Below are 15,714 nucleotides of genomic sequence, written 5' to 3'. Positions count from 1 at the left end.
TTATGCCAAAGTGTCTTTGCTCAATCAGAAGAATTCTTTTGATCGTCGTGAGTGCATTTCTTTACACTAGCCAGACTCATTGAAGGTAGAAATTGTGTTAAATTTCTCTCATCCTGCACAATTACAAGATGCCATGAGTTAATGCAACATAAAATGTAAAAAATAAATAAATAAAGGTGCTAGTGATAATTATAAGGAGGATTTGAAAGCGTTTTAAAAATATTAGAATATTCAGGAAATAAAAATCAATGTTTTTGTTTTTTTTGAAGGTTTTGAAAATTAATTAAATTAAATTAAACTATACATTAGCTGATATTAGCACAAACTGTTAGCATGAAATACTTCCGAAGACTTAAAAAATTGCAAAAAAATGTTGATATATCTTCATCGACCATCTTTATACTTATAGATTTAAGCCACTTTAATATTTCACAGGCCTTCAGAATCTTTAGTCGTTCATTTGAAAATCCGACTGTCCTGAGATTTATTCACCACTAACACTGAGAGCTTATTTTTCTCCTGATTCATCGATTTCTTCCTTGAGTCAGTGAAAAACTCTCTCTGTTGTAAGCTCAGATGTGCAAAAAGAAAAATCCCAGCATTTTCTGGAGCCGATTGGGTGAGTTCTATGAAGAAGTGATATCATGTTTAAACTGTGTTTCATTCAAAACAAATGCTTGATATGTTTCTTTTATTTTCTCTTGCAGATGGGCCTGAATGTGATCATGTTGAGTTTTCTGCAGAGGTAGGTTCATTCAGATTGTTGTTACTGTCAGATTATCTTTGCTTCATTATATTATAAACATGAGCCCCATCTTATTTTTTTTTATTATTATTTTTTTTAATGATTTGAGTAAAACAAAAAGCGACAAAAACAACAACAATGCTGAAATTAAAAAAAATTAAACTCCATGGAAATATTTTGTAAATAACATCGGTATGCTCCATTTCTACTTTTCTACTTAAAACAAGGAAATTGCCCTGAATTCTGCTGAGCAAACGGTCAAACACGATGTGTGGTGATGCCAGACAGTCGGTTTCAAGGCTTGTGTTTCTTGCTGACTCCTGATCTCCACCAAACAATGTTGCGGTGCTAAAATCCCGTAATAATCCCGACAATGTCGACCTCTGATCTGCGGTCTGACCTGCAGTTAGCTAAAAATAACAGGCTTCTCAAACCAGAGAGAGATTCTGTTATGGGCAGACGACTGATGATTTACTTTACCGCTTTCATTCTCTGCTTCTCTCTAAACCTTACAGACACTTAGAGCCTCAACAATGTTTTGTGTTTGGCATTTCAACCCTTTCTGCAGGTTATATTTGACCGCCGCTGCTGGTGGTATCATATCATCAAATAACAGCTGCCCCTTCACTTAGACTTAGACACTGACCAGAATTAGAAATGAGCAAACAGAGCTCTACAGAGGTCTTACAACAGTTTGCATTTTGCATCATCCACACTGAGCTACACAGTGATGACGCTGACACACTATATAATGCATCCAACAATGTTCTCCTTTTATGGAAGACATGTGATCGCTATCCTGCTGAACATGAAGGAAAAGTTCCTTCAGGTGAGAAACAACCGAACGTTTGAGGTGCCAAGACCTCCTGACATCCAACTAATACATTCTAATGTTTAAAACTGAAACTGATGCATATACATTGATGAATATTGATGAAGTTGATCAGAACAGACACTATTAAGTTAAATACGTTTTAGAGCAGTCCATATGTGATTGTTAAGTCAATCAGAGAGTCTTAGGGACTTAGGGATTTCTTCTCTGAGCAGCATGTGGAGTCCAGATGCTGGTGGTGGTGGCTGATGATACTGCTTATAAATTTATAAAGTTTGTGAATCTGCCAAGAGGGTGTTGATAGAGAAGTGGAAGGTGCAAACAACAGTAGTAAGAATGAGATTGGAGATGTGTCATTGTGTTGTGGGATTAATATTACCTCTAACATTTTGACAGATACAGAAAATGAATACTCAACACGGATGAGGTGTGTCTTCCTTTTAACTTCTCTACAACTGTACTTACAATAATTTTCTGTTTTTCTAGGACTGGCAACACTGATCTGCATCACAACCACAGTGAGAAAAGAAGGGCATTAAACAGGAGGTGAGTTCTTCTTCTGATGAACATGTATCAAGTGTGAAGACCACATTTAGTGTTACTGGTCCCACACCTCCGGGCATCAGTTATATTTTCTCTCACTTACCTGGTTTTGAGTCCTCTATGTCTTCATTTTGAAGCCAATAGATCTTCAAACAAGGCTTAGGTGTGAACCAGTTAGCATCCTTCTTGTTTTAACCAATCGGTTAAAAAACATTGTTTAAAGCTGCAGTTCTTCAAATGGCCACTAGGTGCTGCTCACAACCTGAACCTCACCTTTTTGTGAAAGTCATCCCTTTCAAAATCCCCGACCTGTTTCCCTTCCATCCATCCATCCATCCATCCATCCATCCATCCATCCAACCGTTGAGTACTTGGCATTGATCGTCGTGGCAGCAAGTTAAACAAGGTAGTCCTCTCCCCAACAACTTTTCCGGGCAGCTCTTTGGAGATCCTGAATTGTTCCTGTGCCAAAGTAAAATTACTTGAACTTTTAAGTGAAATTACCTGAACTATTCCCTAATAATTCTATTGAAAGCTAACAGAATAAGTTAGTATGGATTGAAGTCAGTCAAACTTTTGCCACGTAGTTGTATACATGTTGACTTCGCTTGCAGACGTTCTCGGTGGGGTGGCGACAAGCACGCGTTCTCCACGCTGCTAACGTCCACCAGATGGTGGATGAATCCAAGCAGTTACAGCTGCTGGTGCTACTACTACAACATCAGGAGTTTGAATCAAACTCTATGTAAACATATACATATAGCCGCTAATACATTCACATAGTGAGGAAAGGCCACACGCTTCAATCACATTTCCAGACCCCGAACCTGTCGTACTGAACATTCCTGAGGCTCAAGTTGTAGGCCGGACATCTTGGTCTAAAATACCTGCCAGTCTCCCTATCGGAAGGATGAACCTGACCCCGAGCGTCAACCTCCATCACAACATTCCCAGCATACCTACATAATCTCTGCTGTCTGCACCTCACACAGGCTCCTACCACGTTTCCAACCTCGGCCCACGTTTCTTATATTCTGACCTGTTAAATGCTGTTAGCTTAGACACCTCTGATGGTTAGTGGGTCTGAGCTGATGGCTGGTAAAGAGGTAACAGGTGATGGTTTACACCAGCGCCTCTGACAGTGTGGGGCCAGTTTAAGTACTGGTTGTTTGGACCATTGCTTTCTGTTCCAGACCTGTTTAGTCTCAAAGAATAATGCACAGCAGCCATCCCTGTAAAACATCACAGGCAAACATTCAGCTTCAAACCTGGTTTGTGGGCGTTACTCATTGCTGCCCCCTAGTGAAGGAATGGAGGTACTGTCAGAAAACAGCTGAATAAGAAGCACACCAATCTGTCAGTTCTTTGTCGTTTGCAGATGATTCAGGCTGCTTGGCTTTTAACTGGAAAGAAAAAACGTAATGATGAAAGTCTGGAAAAAAAAACAGTCTCCTCTCTTTGGCTTTTCCTGACATCTTTTTCTTTATTTTAAAGTTACTGAACTTCATTTTATTTTTGGTGTCATGATTATTGTTTTTCTGGCATCTGTTATATATTTTAAATCATGTTTCGGGAGTTCGGGCCCATTTTGGTGTCATAGAAATAAATTTTGACTTGTTGTACATTAAAAAAAAACCAGAACATACATATTCAAATATAAAACATACTAATGGCATGTACATGGGAGTGTAAGTGCTACAAAATGTCAGTGTTGAATTACAATCCTTCATGTAGACTAATGTCACTTTAATGTTGCAGCTGGTGGAGTTGGATCTATATTTAATAGTAATAATAATAATAATAATAATAATAAATAATAGTAATAATAATAATAATAATAATAATAATAATAATAATAATAATAATAAGTCTATTCACTAAAACTTTACTGCAAACCTGCACAGAATTTATCAGAGGTAAAAATAAAGTCAGGAAAAATGATAAAGTCTTTCATTTATTTTTATTTATTTGTTTTTGAATCAAAATTATTGGAAGAATTCCATTTTGGTTTGTTGATGCTAGGTGATGAAATGAAGTTGTGTTTTATTAGGATTCATCCTCTGGGGAATATGACATGTCTCCACAGGATTTTGTGGTAATCCATCCTGTGACGATTTCAGTCTGGAGGAATGTAGTGAAGCGAATTTACCTCCTGAAATGGAACAGCAGCACCGCTGCCATGGCTAAGAATGATAATAAAAAGCTCTGGTGGTTTAACAATGATTGGGGTGTTTTTCTGACTTTTAAACAAGTAAGACAAGATGTCACAAACCTTTTCGAAGTCCTTTTAAGCCAACTGCTGTTTTCCGTATCAACAAAAAAACTGAGAAAACTGAGTCACGATGTAACATTACCCACATTAAACCTGCCTTCCTGCCTACCTGCCAGCATCCCACATATTTTTATACCACAAGTGTTAATATGAGAAGACCCTCTGGGACCAGAGAAAGGTCTGGAAAGATTTCTGAGGACAGATCCACAAGTCAAATCTTCAATCCAAGATGAAATGCTAACCAGGCCAGCCGGTGATATTTATAGATCACACTTATGCGAGCTTGCTAAGCACTTTATTTTGAGCAATATTTAAAAGTGACATGAAACATTCACTCGTTTTGAAGTTGTTTCAGAACTCGCTTGGAGTCTAGTGGATCGTTGTGGGATTAAGATTAAGATTAAGGTTGTTACTCCTGTTTTTTTTTGTTTGGTTTTTTTTTTAATTTAGAGAACTACAAAATATCCGTTCTTGTGGAGCATAGTCCAGTTTCAGGTAGTTCAAATGACTTTTCATGCATGGAATCTTTGTTGTTGGTTGTTGGTCTTAATATTCCATAGCAACTAATTTGAATCTCTTAATCTCCCCAGACTCTATCTGAAAATAGTACGTATGAGTTCAGGATCGAAGGAGGTTCACCGACCGAATCCGTGCACATGAAACTCTCGATAAGAAAGGATTTGTTCCCCTCCCTTTGGTGTTAATATCATATATCCTTGGTGTTCATCGACAGGCTAAGTGTCAGCTCGACAACTAACCTTCAGATGTGTCCCGAGGAGAAGGAGGCTCTGCGGGATATTTCCTCCAGGAAAGCCCTCCAAGCTTAAAACCCCGCAGCTGAAATCTGAAACTGGCAAAGAGTTTGTTTTAAGTGCTCAGTGTGAAACTCCAGGGATTTGAAATGGGATGTTCATATTTCCAACGATGGCTCTTCATCCTCCCTCACTTTTATTCACACACGTTGTTGAGAGAAACAACATGAAAAGTTTTCCGATTGTGAAATCTGATGCAAATGTCCGATGTGAGTTTGAACAAAAGATTTGTGGGTCAGAATATGACCCAATATGATCAATTTTTTTTTTTTTCATGCAGAGGAGAGGAATCGAATCATTAATTCCTATATTGTTTTAGAAACTTGAAGGGTGTTAATGTCTGACATTTTTGTTTGACATTTGCGACTTTCATAAACTCACAAAATGTCAGCATCCTCAGGTGTTTCTGAAAAGAATCACCCAGAACAACATCCCAAAACAGAAAAAATCTTTACTGTTCCTCCACTTCAAACCCTCCCATCTTCATCTGTTCACACGTTTGGGTTCTGGTGGTTTTAAAAGTCCTTTTCCTCCCTTTTATAGCATCTTGGTGGCACTGAGTGGGATTCTAAAAGGACAGCAGGCTCCTCCTCTGCTTTACAGGATGATGTTGGCAGGGGAAGATGATATTTCAGGAGCTTGCCGGCCGATTGGACTGAAGATCCCACAATTCCATAAAGAGGAACTCTATAGCCATATCCGATCCCTCATATATATATATATACAGCCTGGGGATGATTTCTTCCCACTGCCTCTGGTCCTTGCTGCAGTGCTCCTCGACTCTCCATCTCCTCTTAGGTGAGACCAGTTTCCCTTACGTCCTCCTCCTCTCCCTCTTCCTCACTGAATGCATGAAAGAAGCTGGTACAATGGCTGTAAAGCAGCATGGGGGAGTCTATATAGACTCTTTTTGAGGAGACCTGTTAGCAAAGTGTTCAGGTGATGAAAGCCATGACCTTTGGTTCTGTACCATGTTTAAAGATTGTGATTTGAATGAGCTGGGATGCTAAACATGATTTTATTATAGGCGTATGGCCTTTGTAAGGAAATCTCAGGATTGTTTGATCTTGTAATCACTTGTAAAATGTATGGATGTTATGGGTTGCATTCTGCTGGTTGGGTGCTGGAGATGTAGGTGAATTTAACGTGCATGTCGTACTTTGGTGTAAAATCTATTCATCAAAACAGCCAAAAAGGACAAAAATCTGAATAATAATATACATTTTTAAATCTAAACCGTTGAACAAAAGAGAGAAGAGCTGGTTGATGAAACAGAATCAAGGTAATAAGAATGGAAAAAAGTTGGATATATATAGTGGGAGCAGCTACTCTGAATTTAACAAAATGTCTTGTCGGTAGATTTTTTAAGTCTTGAATCTGACTGTGTGATGAGATTCTTTCAGCTTTTCTCTGTCACGTCTGAAGACTCTGATTTAAGGAGTTAGAAACTCAAACCTTGAATTATTTATAGCAAAAAAAATAACTCATGAAATCCGAGTCTTGGCCTGAGTGACTTGTTCGGACAGATTTGTTTTTGCGCTGCGTTCGAGTTTGTCCATTGACAGCTGAGTGTTTGCAGCCAACATGCTGCTGCAGCACATTCTGATGGAGGATTTCTTTGCCACGAAAGGAATTGAAGTGTTAACTCCCAGAGGATATTCGGTTTTGAACACCTGTAAAGGAGCTTATCACGGGCGTCAGCGGCAACATTTGACCCAAACTCCAAACTTAGCTCATAACCACCCAGCTGCTCATCAACCGCATTAATAGATCACATTTCTTACCGATGGGCTGGGATACTTAAGCAGATAGCAGATGACAGCATCGTTTATTCTCCCTCCGTTCTAAGAGCTTTTCTTCCCTTCTGTTTTTCTCATCAAACAGGCTGTAAAGAAAAGAAACCGCCAACATGTCTGAGTAAGTGTCGTTTCTTGATTGTCAGTTGTTGATGTGTTGTGACTGGAGAAAGAGCTCAAGGCCTGCAAAATCATCAAAAAGAAAAGAAAGAAAGAGAAAGAAGGGGAAAGGAATAACAAGAAGAGAGAACAGAAAATGAGATGGAAATAAGAGGGAGAGAGACAAAGAAGGAGACAGAAAGAAAAATACAAGACAGAAAAAGAGAAAAATAATTAGAAAGAAAGAGAGAGAAAGGGGGAAAAGGAAGAAAGAACGAATAAAGAAAAATCAGAAAGCCAGAGTGATGAAATATAAAAAAGAATAGAAGACAGAGAAAGACAGAAAGAGACAAAGAAAGAGAGAAATGAGAAGAGAGGAAACAAAAGCACTTCAAAAATGTAAGGAAAGCAGAAATAGCCACAAAAACAGCTAACAAAGAAGAGATGAGTGGAAAAGACAGGCAAAAAGGAAGAGCAAAGGCCTTTTCTTGAACTTGTTTTTGATTTATTTTGACATTTATTTACTTAATTCATGAGAAAACAGACTTAAAAATGTTATCTCTGAACCTCACAGGAAAAAAATGACCTCAAGCCGCCGGCATCATCTAAAGGTAAGAGAGTTGATCAATAGTGGTGATAATAGTGAAGAATCAAAGCTACTGATCCGCTCTCGTGTAAAAGACGTGTTATATGTCACGTAAACGTAAACTGAACCATCCAAAGCTTTCTAGTCAACATTTATTAGAGTACAGCTTCTGGGAGCAACACAGGTCTAGATGTTTGAAAATCCTACACGCAGACATTGTTCAGGGGGTCAGAACTGGTTATATTTCACATGTCCTGTTAAAAGACTCCCATCATCATGTATATAATGTTTAACATTAAAGTAATCGGTCACATTTCAGACCCCATCGTGTCATTCGGTCTCCCCGTTGTTCCTCAGGAGCTGACAGGGTTTCCAGATGTGCAGCTTTACTCCTTATTAACAAACTAAAAAACTACTAACTGTAGCTACGGTTAACTAGTTAGTTCGGTTAGCTGTCACAGCCGGGCCCTCCTAACCTCCATGTAATGCAAAATAGCTTCTTCAAGTTTAGTTTGGTATGTCTATGGGCATTTGCAATGTGGGAGTGAACCAATGTTTGCATGCCTCTCTTCCCACAAGTGCCGACCCAACTCTGACCCCTCCCCACCCGTGTCCATCACCCCACCCTCACCCTAAAACCAGGCTGCTGTATGCTGCTGATTGAGGAAACAATTCGCACCCCTTTCCTGACAAATGTTTTCAGTTATTAGTCGTCATCATGTGCGCCCGAGCACACTGTGAAGCTCTGAGGCGCCTCCTGCTGGTGAAAAGCCTGCGATTTGAATATTTATCTATTAAAAATTTAAATATATGCTGTCAGGAGAGAGAATTAACCTGAATTAGATGTTACTATCATCACTGCAGAAGGAAGAACTCTCATCCGACTGACGGCAGGCCGTTATGCTGCTCTACCATAGAAAGAAAAAAGTATAGTAAACCGAGTAAATAATGTTCAACCACGGTCTGGAAGCTTTAACTGTAGTTTTCACACATGATGTGTTTGAACTGGATTACTTTCAGTCCTTACCATATTTTTTTCTACATTAGAATTCAGTGATGCGATCACTACCAGTTCAGGCCTGCGCTGATGTGCCTTGTGATATTCAATTAGAAGTTCACTGAAATCAAATGAAGAAAAAATTGATTTCTGAATCACTTTAATGCAGTTTTCAACCATTAGAAATGTATTTTATGTCGGTGATTAAAACAAGATTAATTGGCTCTAAAACAGATTAATTTATTGTGCGATTTGGAAAAAAAAAAATCCCACCCTGCAAGGAAATTTATATCTTGTTTTTGGCAGATGACCAAAGAAAAATTAAATATTAAAAGCATACGAAACATTTTTCAATCAACTTTTCACATTTTATTCATATATTGAAACACATTAAAAGATAAATAACTGGCTCTACCCTGCAGAGTGTGATGCTGCAGATCGCGGCGAACTGGATACAGCAGGAGAAAAAGGACATTGTGGCGGCCAAGGAGGCCTACATGGCCGAGCACCGTGTGCGCCCCAGCCTCTCTGGGGACCACGCCGCCCTCATGGTGAGACGTGCCATGAGCTGAAGTCAAAAAGCTTCATCACTTTACACTCGACTGGCACTGTGCTAAATTAATCTATGACCTAATATCCAACAACAAAACAGTTAATGGTCATTTCTTTAAAAAAATCTTTCTATCCTGAGGATAATATTAGGTTTTATCAGATTGTAAAAATGCCAGTAGCTTCATCAGGCTACCCATCATTATTATAGTTTCTGTAATAAGAATAAAACACCCAAAACTAACTTCTGTGACAACAGGAAGTCCATTCATTGTGTTTAAAGTGAATTTCTCTCTGGTGTTTAGGACACCTGTAAAAAGCTGCACGCCCTCATCGACAAAGTGGATGAAGAGCGGTACGACTTGGAGGCCAAAGTGAACAAGACGGATAAGGAGGTACGCTTCAGAGTGTAAAGATACCAGCCTTCTTCTTTTCATTAGTCTTCAACATTCATTGTTTGCTGGTCTCTCTTTGGATTTTGTTTAATTTATTTTTTATTGCTTTAATTACATCTAAATGAAGCTTATGAGTTATTTCCTATTGACTGATGATGTTATTACTGAAATAGGAAACAAGTGTTTCCCAAATGTTGAAAGTTCTTCCACAAGTCGATTTTATTCTCACAAAAATGGTCGGATACAACAGGATCATATCGTCATCGTTTCCTACTGTTGCCTCGACTTTAACTGTTTGGTTCCTCTTAGATCGATGACCTGAAAATCAAGGTGGTCGACCTGGCTGGAGTGAAGAAACCTGCTCTGAAGAAAGTACGTATGTCCGCTGACGCCATGCTGAAAGCTCTGCTGGGCTCCAAGCACACGGTCAACCTGGACCTGAGGGCCAACCTGAAGCAGGTGAAGAAGGAGACGAAAGAGGAGGTGAGTGTCTGAGGGACGAGTCGAGCAGCTGTCCGGAACACAGGTCCAGAAGTTGAGCGTCATCTCTTTGTGTCTTGCAGCCTGCAGAGGCGGTCGGCGACTGGCGTAAGAACATCGAGGAGAAAACTGACAGGAAGAAGATGTTCGAGAGTTCCTAAAGGATTTAACTCCCCTCAAGTAGTCGCTTGGGCCGTTAGCACTTTTTAAGGAATGTATGGAACTTTTCATGGGAACGAAATAAGCCTTGTTTCATTAAATCTGTCAGTTTCAGTTTTGGTCTGTTGTTTTACGATCCGCTAGCCGGTCTTTCTTTTGTTGTGTGACTGTTTTAATTTGTGTAAAGGTTCACTTTTAACAACTTCCTGCTTTTAGGATTTTTCTTTTTTTTAAATAAATGTTTTGTTTCCTACCCCTGCTGTCATGAGGTATTTTGTCTTTGACTTACGACACTGCAGACGAAGCGCTCGACACACCTTGAACCTGTTAAAAACCATGGATAGTTGAATTTATCAGATTAGTTTCACTAACCTTTAATAAGGTGCTTTGACTACATGAAAAAATGTACTTCTACAAATTGATATTAAAAATATAGACCAAAAACAGCAGTGATTAAAACATCCTAAACACCTTTGTCACATTGCATCTGCAGATTAAAATCGCTGACTAACAAGAAGGTGGATTCCAGCTCTAATGAGGTTGTGTTGTGCTCTTTGTCGTTCTGTCCGTGTCAGTGAAGGACAAGATATCCATGATTCAGCATTTCTTAATTTTTATCATATAATTCAGGGAGCTGTATAAAGTGAATATTTGACCGCTCCTTTTGATAGATTCAGGAAAATATTCATTTCTCTTGAGTTTCATGGTTAAAAATGACCAAACCCTTTGTTTGTCTATGACACAGTGACTCAAACCCCTGACCAGCTTTCTCAGAGCTTTTGACCCAATTCCACCGTCTTCTAAATGACTGCTTGAATTCATATTGTCAGAGTTCCTTCACATAGGTCATTTGATCCCGTTCCCTCTTCTTGGACAGAGATGAGTTTGTCAAAAGCTCTAGAAAAACAAAAGCAAGTGACAGATTAAGTTTAACCAAATGTTAAATTTGTCTTAAGTATATGGTTATTTATAAAATAGAATTATTATGTAATTTGCAGTGTCACTATTATTATGTGATATCTATACATTTGTTTTACCAAAAATTTTCAACGTAAAAACACAGTTTAGTAGTCATATTTTAATATTTCCTTTGTATTTTCACATATAATTTCACATAAAATACACATGAAGACATTTTAGAGCGTTTGTTAACAAACTATAACTTTTGACAACAGTCATAGCTGTTGACAAATAGATCTAACAAAGATTTTAACACCTTATTGCAGCATGTCAGAAACATTTGATTAGATGTTTTTATCCGTCTTAAAATGTCCAAGTAGGAGAAATTACTTAATAATTTCCCAGTTTGGGATGAATATAGTGAATTTCCCGTTTTATTTGTTAAATGTAGTTACCTGTCCTGACCACAGGGTGTCAGTAGAGGACTTCATGTGGGCCATGACAATCCTCTTACTGGTGGGAAGGAAGAGACAAAACAAATCCAGTTTTTGTTTTTTATTTATTTCCCCCCCTCAATTATTTAGTTCGATTTTTATTGAAATTTTAAGTATGTTTTAAAATAAAGTGCATATTTTAACTATATTTATGATCTTTACCCTAAAAGTTAATTTCAATGTATTGATTGCTACAGGCAGGGACACTGCTGATTGATTAGGATGTGAATGTGATTACGTGAGATGGATGACGTCACCCCTTTTTACGAAGTCATCGGACTTCTTGAAAATATAATGAGCTATTGTTTTATTTTAGCCCGACAAAGGTGTTTGTTACCTTTGCTCGTCGTTTTGAATGATGTTTTTTTTTTTGATCGACATCATTTATCAGAGATGGAACCGTTCAGTCAAATGGAAGGTGAGCAAGTTTTAATTATGTGTTTATTGAATCTTTAACAGTTTTATTTGCAGATTTGCCTGTATTATACTATAAACAACAGAATTTGAAGTTCATCTTTGTGTTTATCATTGTATTTCAGCTCCTAGTCCGTGTTCGGTTTCCCTCTGAATCCAACATGAAGCAACAAAACAGCAACAGGTGAGGGTTGTCTTCAAATGTTTTGAAGACAACAAGAATTCAAGTTTTTAATCTTTCTGTAATTATTTGTGCATGTGTTAATAGTGAAAGTGATGTGTTCATCAATGTGTTTGGGATTTTGCATTTACACTATATTGTGAACCTAATGTAACACTGATGTCACATAAGGTTCTCTAGCCTATCTGTTCTTGTCCTATTCCATCCTATCCCGTCTTATCTTAGCCCATCCAAACCTATCCTATCCTGTCCCATCGCATCCCATTCCGTCCTATCCCGTTTAACCCTATCTGACCCTTCCTATCCTATTATATCCTATCCTGTCCTGTCCTGCCCAACCAAACCCTTTCCTGTCCTGTCATATTCCACCCTTTCCTTCATATCCTTCCCTACCCTTAGTATCCTACAGCGACGGACAGTGCATTTTACACCTAGGCCTTCAGTGATGTCAAACTTGCATAAAATACATCTCATAATACTGTAAGGGGCTCCCACCACTGCCCCAATGTAATGTGTTCACAGTGAATACCCAATCACAGGACACATATATGTCAGGTGAACGTAGGGCCAGCTAGAAGGTCTTAGAAGGCCAACTGATGATCTGATTGGCCATCATATCTGTATATTAACTATACTGTATGTGCCCATTCACTCACAGTGCAGGGACGCCTGCATTCTAGATTCAGAAGGTCCTGGGCAGATTTCATTCAACCTGGCAACTTGGATAAAATTGAATAAAAATATATTGAAATATATTTATTTAAGGAAAATGCATTAAAATATAATTAACCTTTATCATAAATATGATAATTTCTGGTTATGTTAAGCCTGTCCTGTCGTTCAGGACCTTCACTTCCTCATTCAGGTGAATCCTTTCCTTGCTGGTTTTCCAGATCTGTTGCTGTTGCTCCTCAGACCAACCACCTCAGACACACCAGCAATGGAAGATTTACGAGATGAGTGGTCAAAGGATGAAGGTATTTCAGGAGCTCATTGACCTGATTGGTCTGAGGAGTTCCTCATGGCCATAAACAGAAACCACCCAAAACTCCATCCAAGCCCATATATACCCCCACAGTTTTCACTTTTTAGTCTGTGTGACTCCCTCACTGTCCTTCTGTCAGTCCGTGCTGTCCTCCTCCTCCTCGGTTTGTAGGTGAGAAACTCTTTTTCTGATTGGATTTAGAGCGAATGTGACCGAATGTTAATGGTGAAATACTTGAAGCTTAAACGATAGATTTCCATCAACACATGTTACCTTTCACACGATGAATCGTTCATCACCGCATGGTTGGAGGACACTGTTGTATGTCCTGTCTGACACACTGTGTGATCAGTGCACGTTTATTAATATTTGTCTTGGGCCGTTTCTAAACCAGGTTAGTCAGACCAATACTTTTTTTTTTTTTTTTAATTTTGGATGATTTCTTTTATTTTTTTTATGCTGAAATTGACAGTATCAGAAGTTCTTACCTTGTCTGTGTTTGCATCTCATACAGTTCACTTTGGGGAGTGATGGGTGAGATTCTCAATCTGCATATATTTGAAGAGGGAGGTGCTAGCTAAAAATAGGATAATAACATCTCAAAATTAAATTTAAGCCTAATTACCCTTTTAGTAAATATAGTAATTTATAAATGTTTAGTAAATAAGATCTGGCTGCTTGACAACAATGTCTTCCACATAAAATAAACTACTGAGGGAGTCTTGAGGCTTTAGATCATAAAATCTGTTTTTTTGTGACATGACATGTATGAAATATGCACTTTAACACACCTCTCCTGTCAGATGAGCTGTTCCCAGAAATGTCAGTGTTGACCTTTGACTCTGAGCCAGGATTAGCGTGGCGCTGACCTGGTCTGATGTCACTAATATGGACAGTGAACTTTCTATTTTTACAATGCAGAAAAGACCAAATTCAAAAGAGTTCAGTGGTAGAATTATTCTGACTGATGTAACGGGTCTTAACAGAAGTTTAGACATTCATTTTGATTTGACTGACAGCAGAAATGATATTGTATTAATATTATTAATATTATGACATAAATCCTAATGAATGAATTTTTTGTTTTTTACTTATTTTTTATGAAGAATCTGAAACTTCAAAGAAGACAAGATGTCTGAGTAAGTCTGGGTTTATTCTGTTCATTTTGTCCTGTATGTAAAACTAAAACATGATTTTATTAAACAAAAAAAGTGAAAACGTGTACTAAATTATTTATTGAGTATTAGTATTGAGTATTAGTTTTTCATTACAGGGGAAAGAAGATGACATCGAGCCGCAGGCATCATCTCAAGGTAACATTCATCGACAAGAAACTTGCTAAAATATCAACTATTGCTTTTAGAAATATAAAAAATGAATTTATCTTCCTGTAATATGTTTGTCATCCATGTGATTTTTGCCCTTTAGAGCTTGATGCTGCAGATTGCTGCCAACTGGCTGGAGCAGGAAGCTAATGACATCACAGCTGCCAAGGAGGCTTACATGGCGGAGAAATGCGCCGCCCCCGACATGAGCGGAGACCAGGCAGCTTTGACGGTAAAAAAACAAAACAAAAACATGAATAAGTTCTGAATACGATATAAAAAACAGATTTTACAGAAATAAGGTTTGCATTGCATCACATCAACAGGAAGTCTGCAAAAAGATTTTCCAGGCCCTCGACAAGATCGATGAGGAAAGATACGACGCCGAAGCCAAAGTGGCAAAGACGGACAAAGAGGTAGAAATGACTCTTTATTTGGAGTTGTTTTTGGGTTCGAGTCCTGTCTGGGAGTTGATTTTAATGTTCAAACAGGTTTGCCTGAGACCTCAATTTAATTTTTATTGCATCAATAATTGAGATCTTCTACAGAAAAACATGGGCTAGCCTTAGGTCATCAGGTTAGAAACATAATTTATATTCAGGGATATCCAGTCGACACTTTGCCAATGATAGATTAGCACAAAAAACTGCTGTGTTTTAGCCCATTCCTCTGTTTTTAGATTGAGGAGCTGAAGCTGAAGGTGGTGGAACTGGCCGGAGTGAAGAAGCCCGCCCTGAAGAAAGTGCGCATGTCTGCTGACGCCATGCTTCAGGCTCTGCTGGGGGGGAAACACAAGGTGACCATGGACCTGAGAGCCAACCTGAAGCAGGTCAAGAAGGAGGTCAAAGAGGAGGTGAGATACTCACAGATCTACTGGAGACGTTTCCTCGCTGGGGGGGGTCGTGTGATGACGACACTGAATTTGTCCACCAGGCTGGCGAGGGCGTCGGTGACTGGCGTAAGAACATTGAGGACAAAGCCGACAGAAAGAAGATGTTCGAGACTTCCTAAAGACTTTCACTTCCTCTCTTTTGATTGTTACACCTTTTTCCTGGAATTGAAAAAAACTCATGCCATTAAATTTGTTTTTGGATTAAGGGAATGTAGTCACTCTATTTTTTTTTGCCGATGATGTTTTGATCTTTTTTTT

At 38.6% G+C, this 15,714-nt stretch overlaps 2 protein-coding genes across 4 annotated transcripts; both read left to right on the top strand.

The window, feature by feature from the left end:
- Positions 1 to 5,914: 5,914 nt before the first annotated feature.
- Positions 5,915 to 10,379, top strand: LOC137593561 (troponin I, fast skeletal muscle-like). The gene is made up of 7 exons (XM_068312375.1): positions 5,915 to 6,002; positions 7,089 to 7,121; positions 7,674 to 7,710; positions 9,105 to 9,233; positions 9,537 to 9,626; positions 9,936 to 10,109; positions 10,190 to 10,379. Exons 2-7 carry the CDS (start codon positions 7,114 to 7,116, stop codon positions 10,265 to 10,267), a joined length of 516 nt encoding a protein of 171 aa, XP_068168476.1. The 5' UTR covers positions 5,915 to 6,002; positions 7,089 to 7,113; the 3' UTR covers positions 10,268 to 10,379.
- Positions 10,380 to 11,307: 928 nt separating this feature from the next.
- Positions 11,308 to 15,661, top strand: LOC137593558 (troponin I, fast skeletal muscle-like). Of its 3 annotated transcripts, none has more exons than XM_068312373.1 (8): positions 11,308 to 12,257; positions 13,148 to 13,410; positions 14,346 to 14,378; positions 14,513 to 14,552; positions 14,668 to 14,796; positions 14,891 to 14,980; positions 15,244 to 15,417; positions 15,498 to 15,661. In XM_068312373.1, the coding sequence occupies exons 3-8, from the start codon at positions 14,371 to 14,373 to the stop codon at positions 15,573 to 15,575; spliced, it is 519 nt and encodes a 172-aa protein (XP_068168474.1). In that variant the 5' UTR covers positions 11,308 to 12,257; positions 13,148 to 13,410; positions 14,346 to 14,370; the 3' UTR covers positions 15,576 to 15,661. The 3 variants fall into 3 exon arrangements, with proteins under 3 accessions (XP_068168474.1, XP_068168472.1, XP_068168473.1); XM_068312371.1 differs by having other exon boundaries at positions 11,312 to 12,257; positions 13,148 to 13,231; XM_068312372.1 differs by lacking the exons at positions 11,308 to 12,257; positions 13,148 to 13,410 and having other exon boundaries at positions 13,432 to 14,378.
- The last annotated feature ends 53 nt before the right edge of the window (positions 15,662 to 15,714 follow it).

The sequence above is a fragment of the Antennarius striatus genome, chromosome 4 (assembly GCF_040054535.1).
Source record: "Antennarius striatus isolate MH-2024 chromosome 4, ASM4005453v1, whole genome shotgun sequence".
Lineage (NCBI taxonomy): Eukaryota > Metazoa > Chordata > Actinopteri > Lophiiformes > Antennariidae > Antennarius > Antennarius striatus.
Note: the sequence above shows the minus strand (reverse complement) of the source record. Positions and strands in the feature narration are given on the sequence as shown.

What these genes read in the sequence shown, in the direction of transcription:
- LOC137593561 (XM_068312375.1), top strand. An exon ending in GCCGCCGGCATCATCTAAAG is followed by an intron (nt 7,711 to 9,104) that starts GTAAGAGAGTTG and finishes TCTACCCTGCAG; the next exon opens with AGTGTGATGCTGCAGATCGC. An exon ending in AGAAGGAGACGAAAGAGGAG is followed by an intron (nt 10,110 to 10,189) that starts GTGAGTGTCTGA and finishes TGTGTCTTGCAG; the next exon opens with CCTGCAGAGGCGGTCGGCGA.
- LOC137593558 (XM_068312373.1), top strand. An exon ending in GCCGCAGGCATCATCTCAAG is followed by an intron (nt 14,553 to 14,667) that starts GTAACATTCATC and finishes TTTGCCCTTTAG; the next exon opens with AGCTTGATGCTGCAGATTGC. An exon ending in GAGACCAGGCAGCTTTGACG is followed by an intron (nt 14,797 to 14,890) that starts GTAAAAAAACAA and finishes TCACATCAACAG; the next exon opens with GAAGTCTGCAAAAAGATTTT.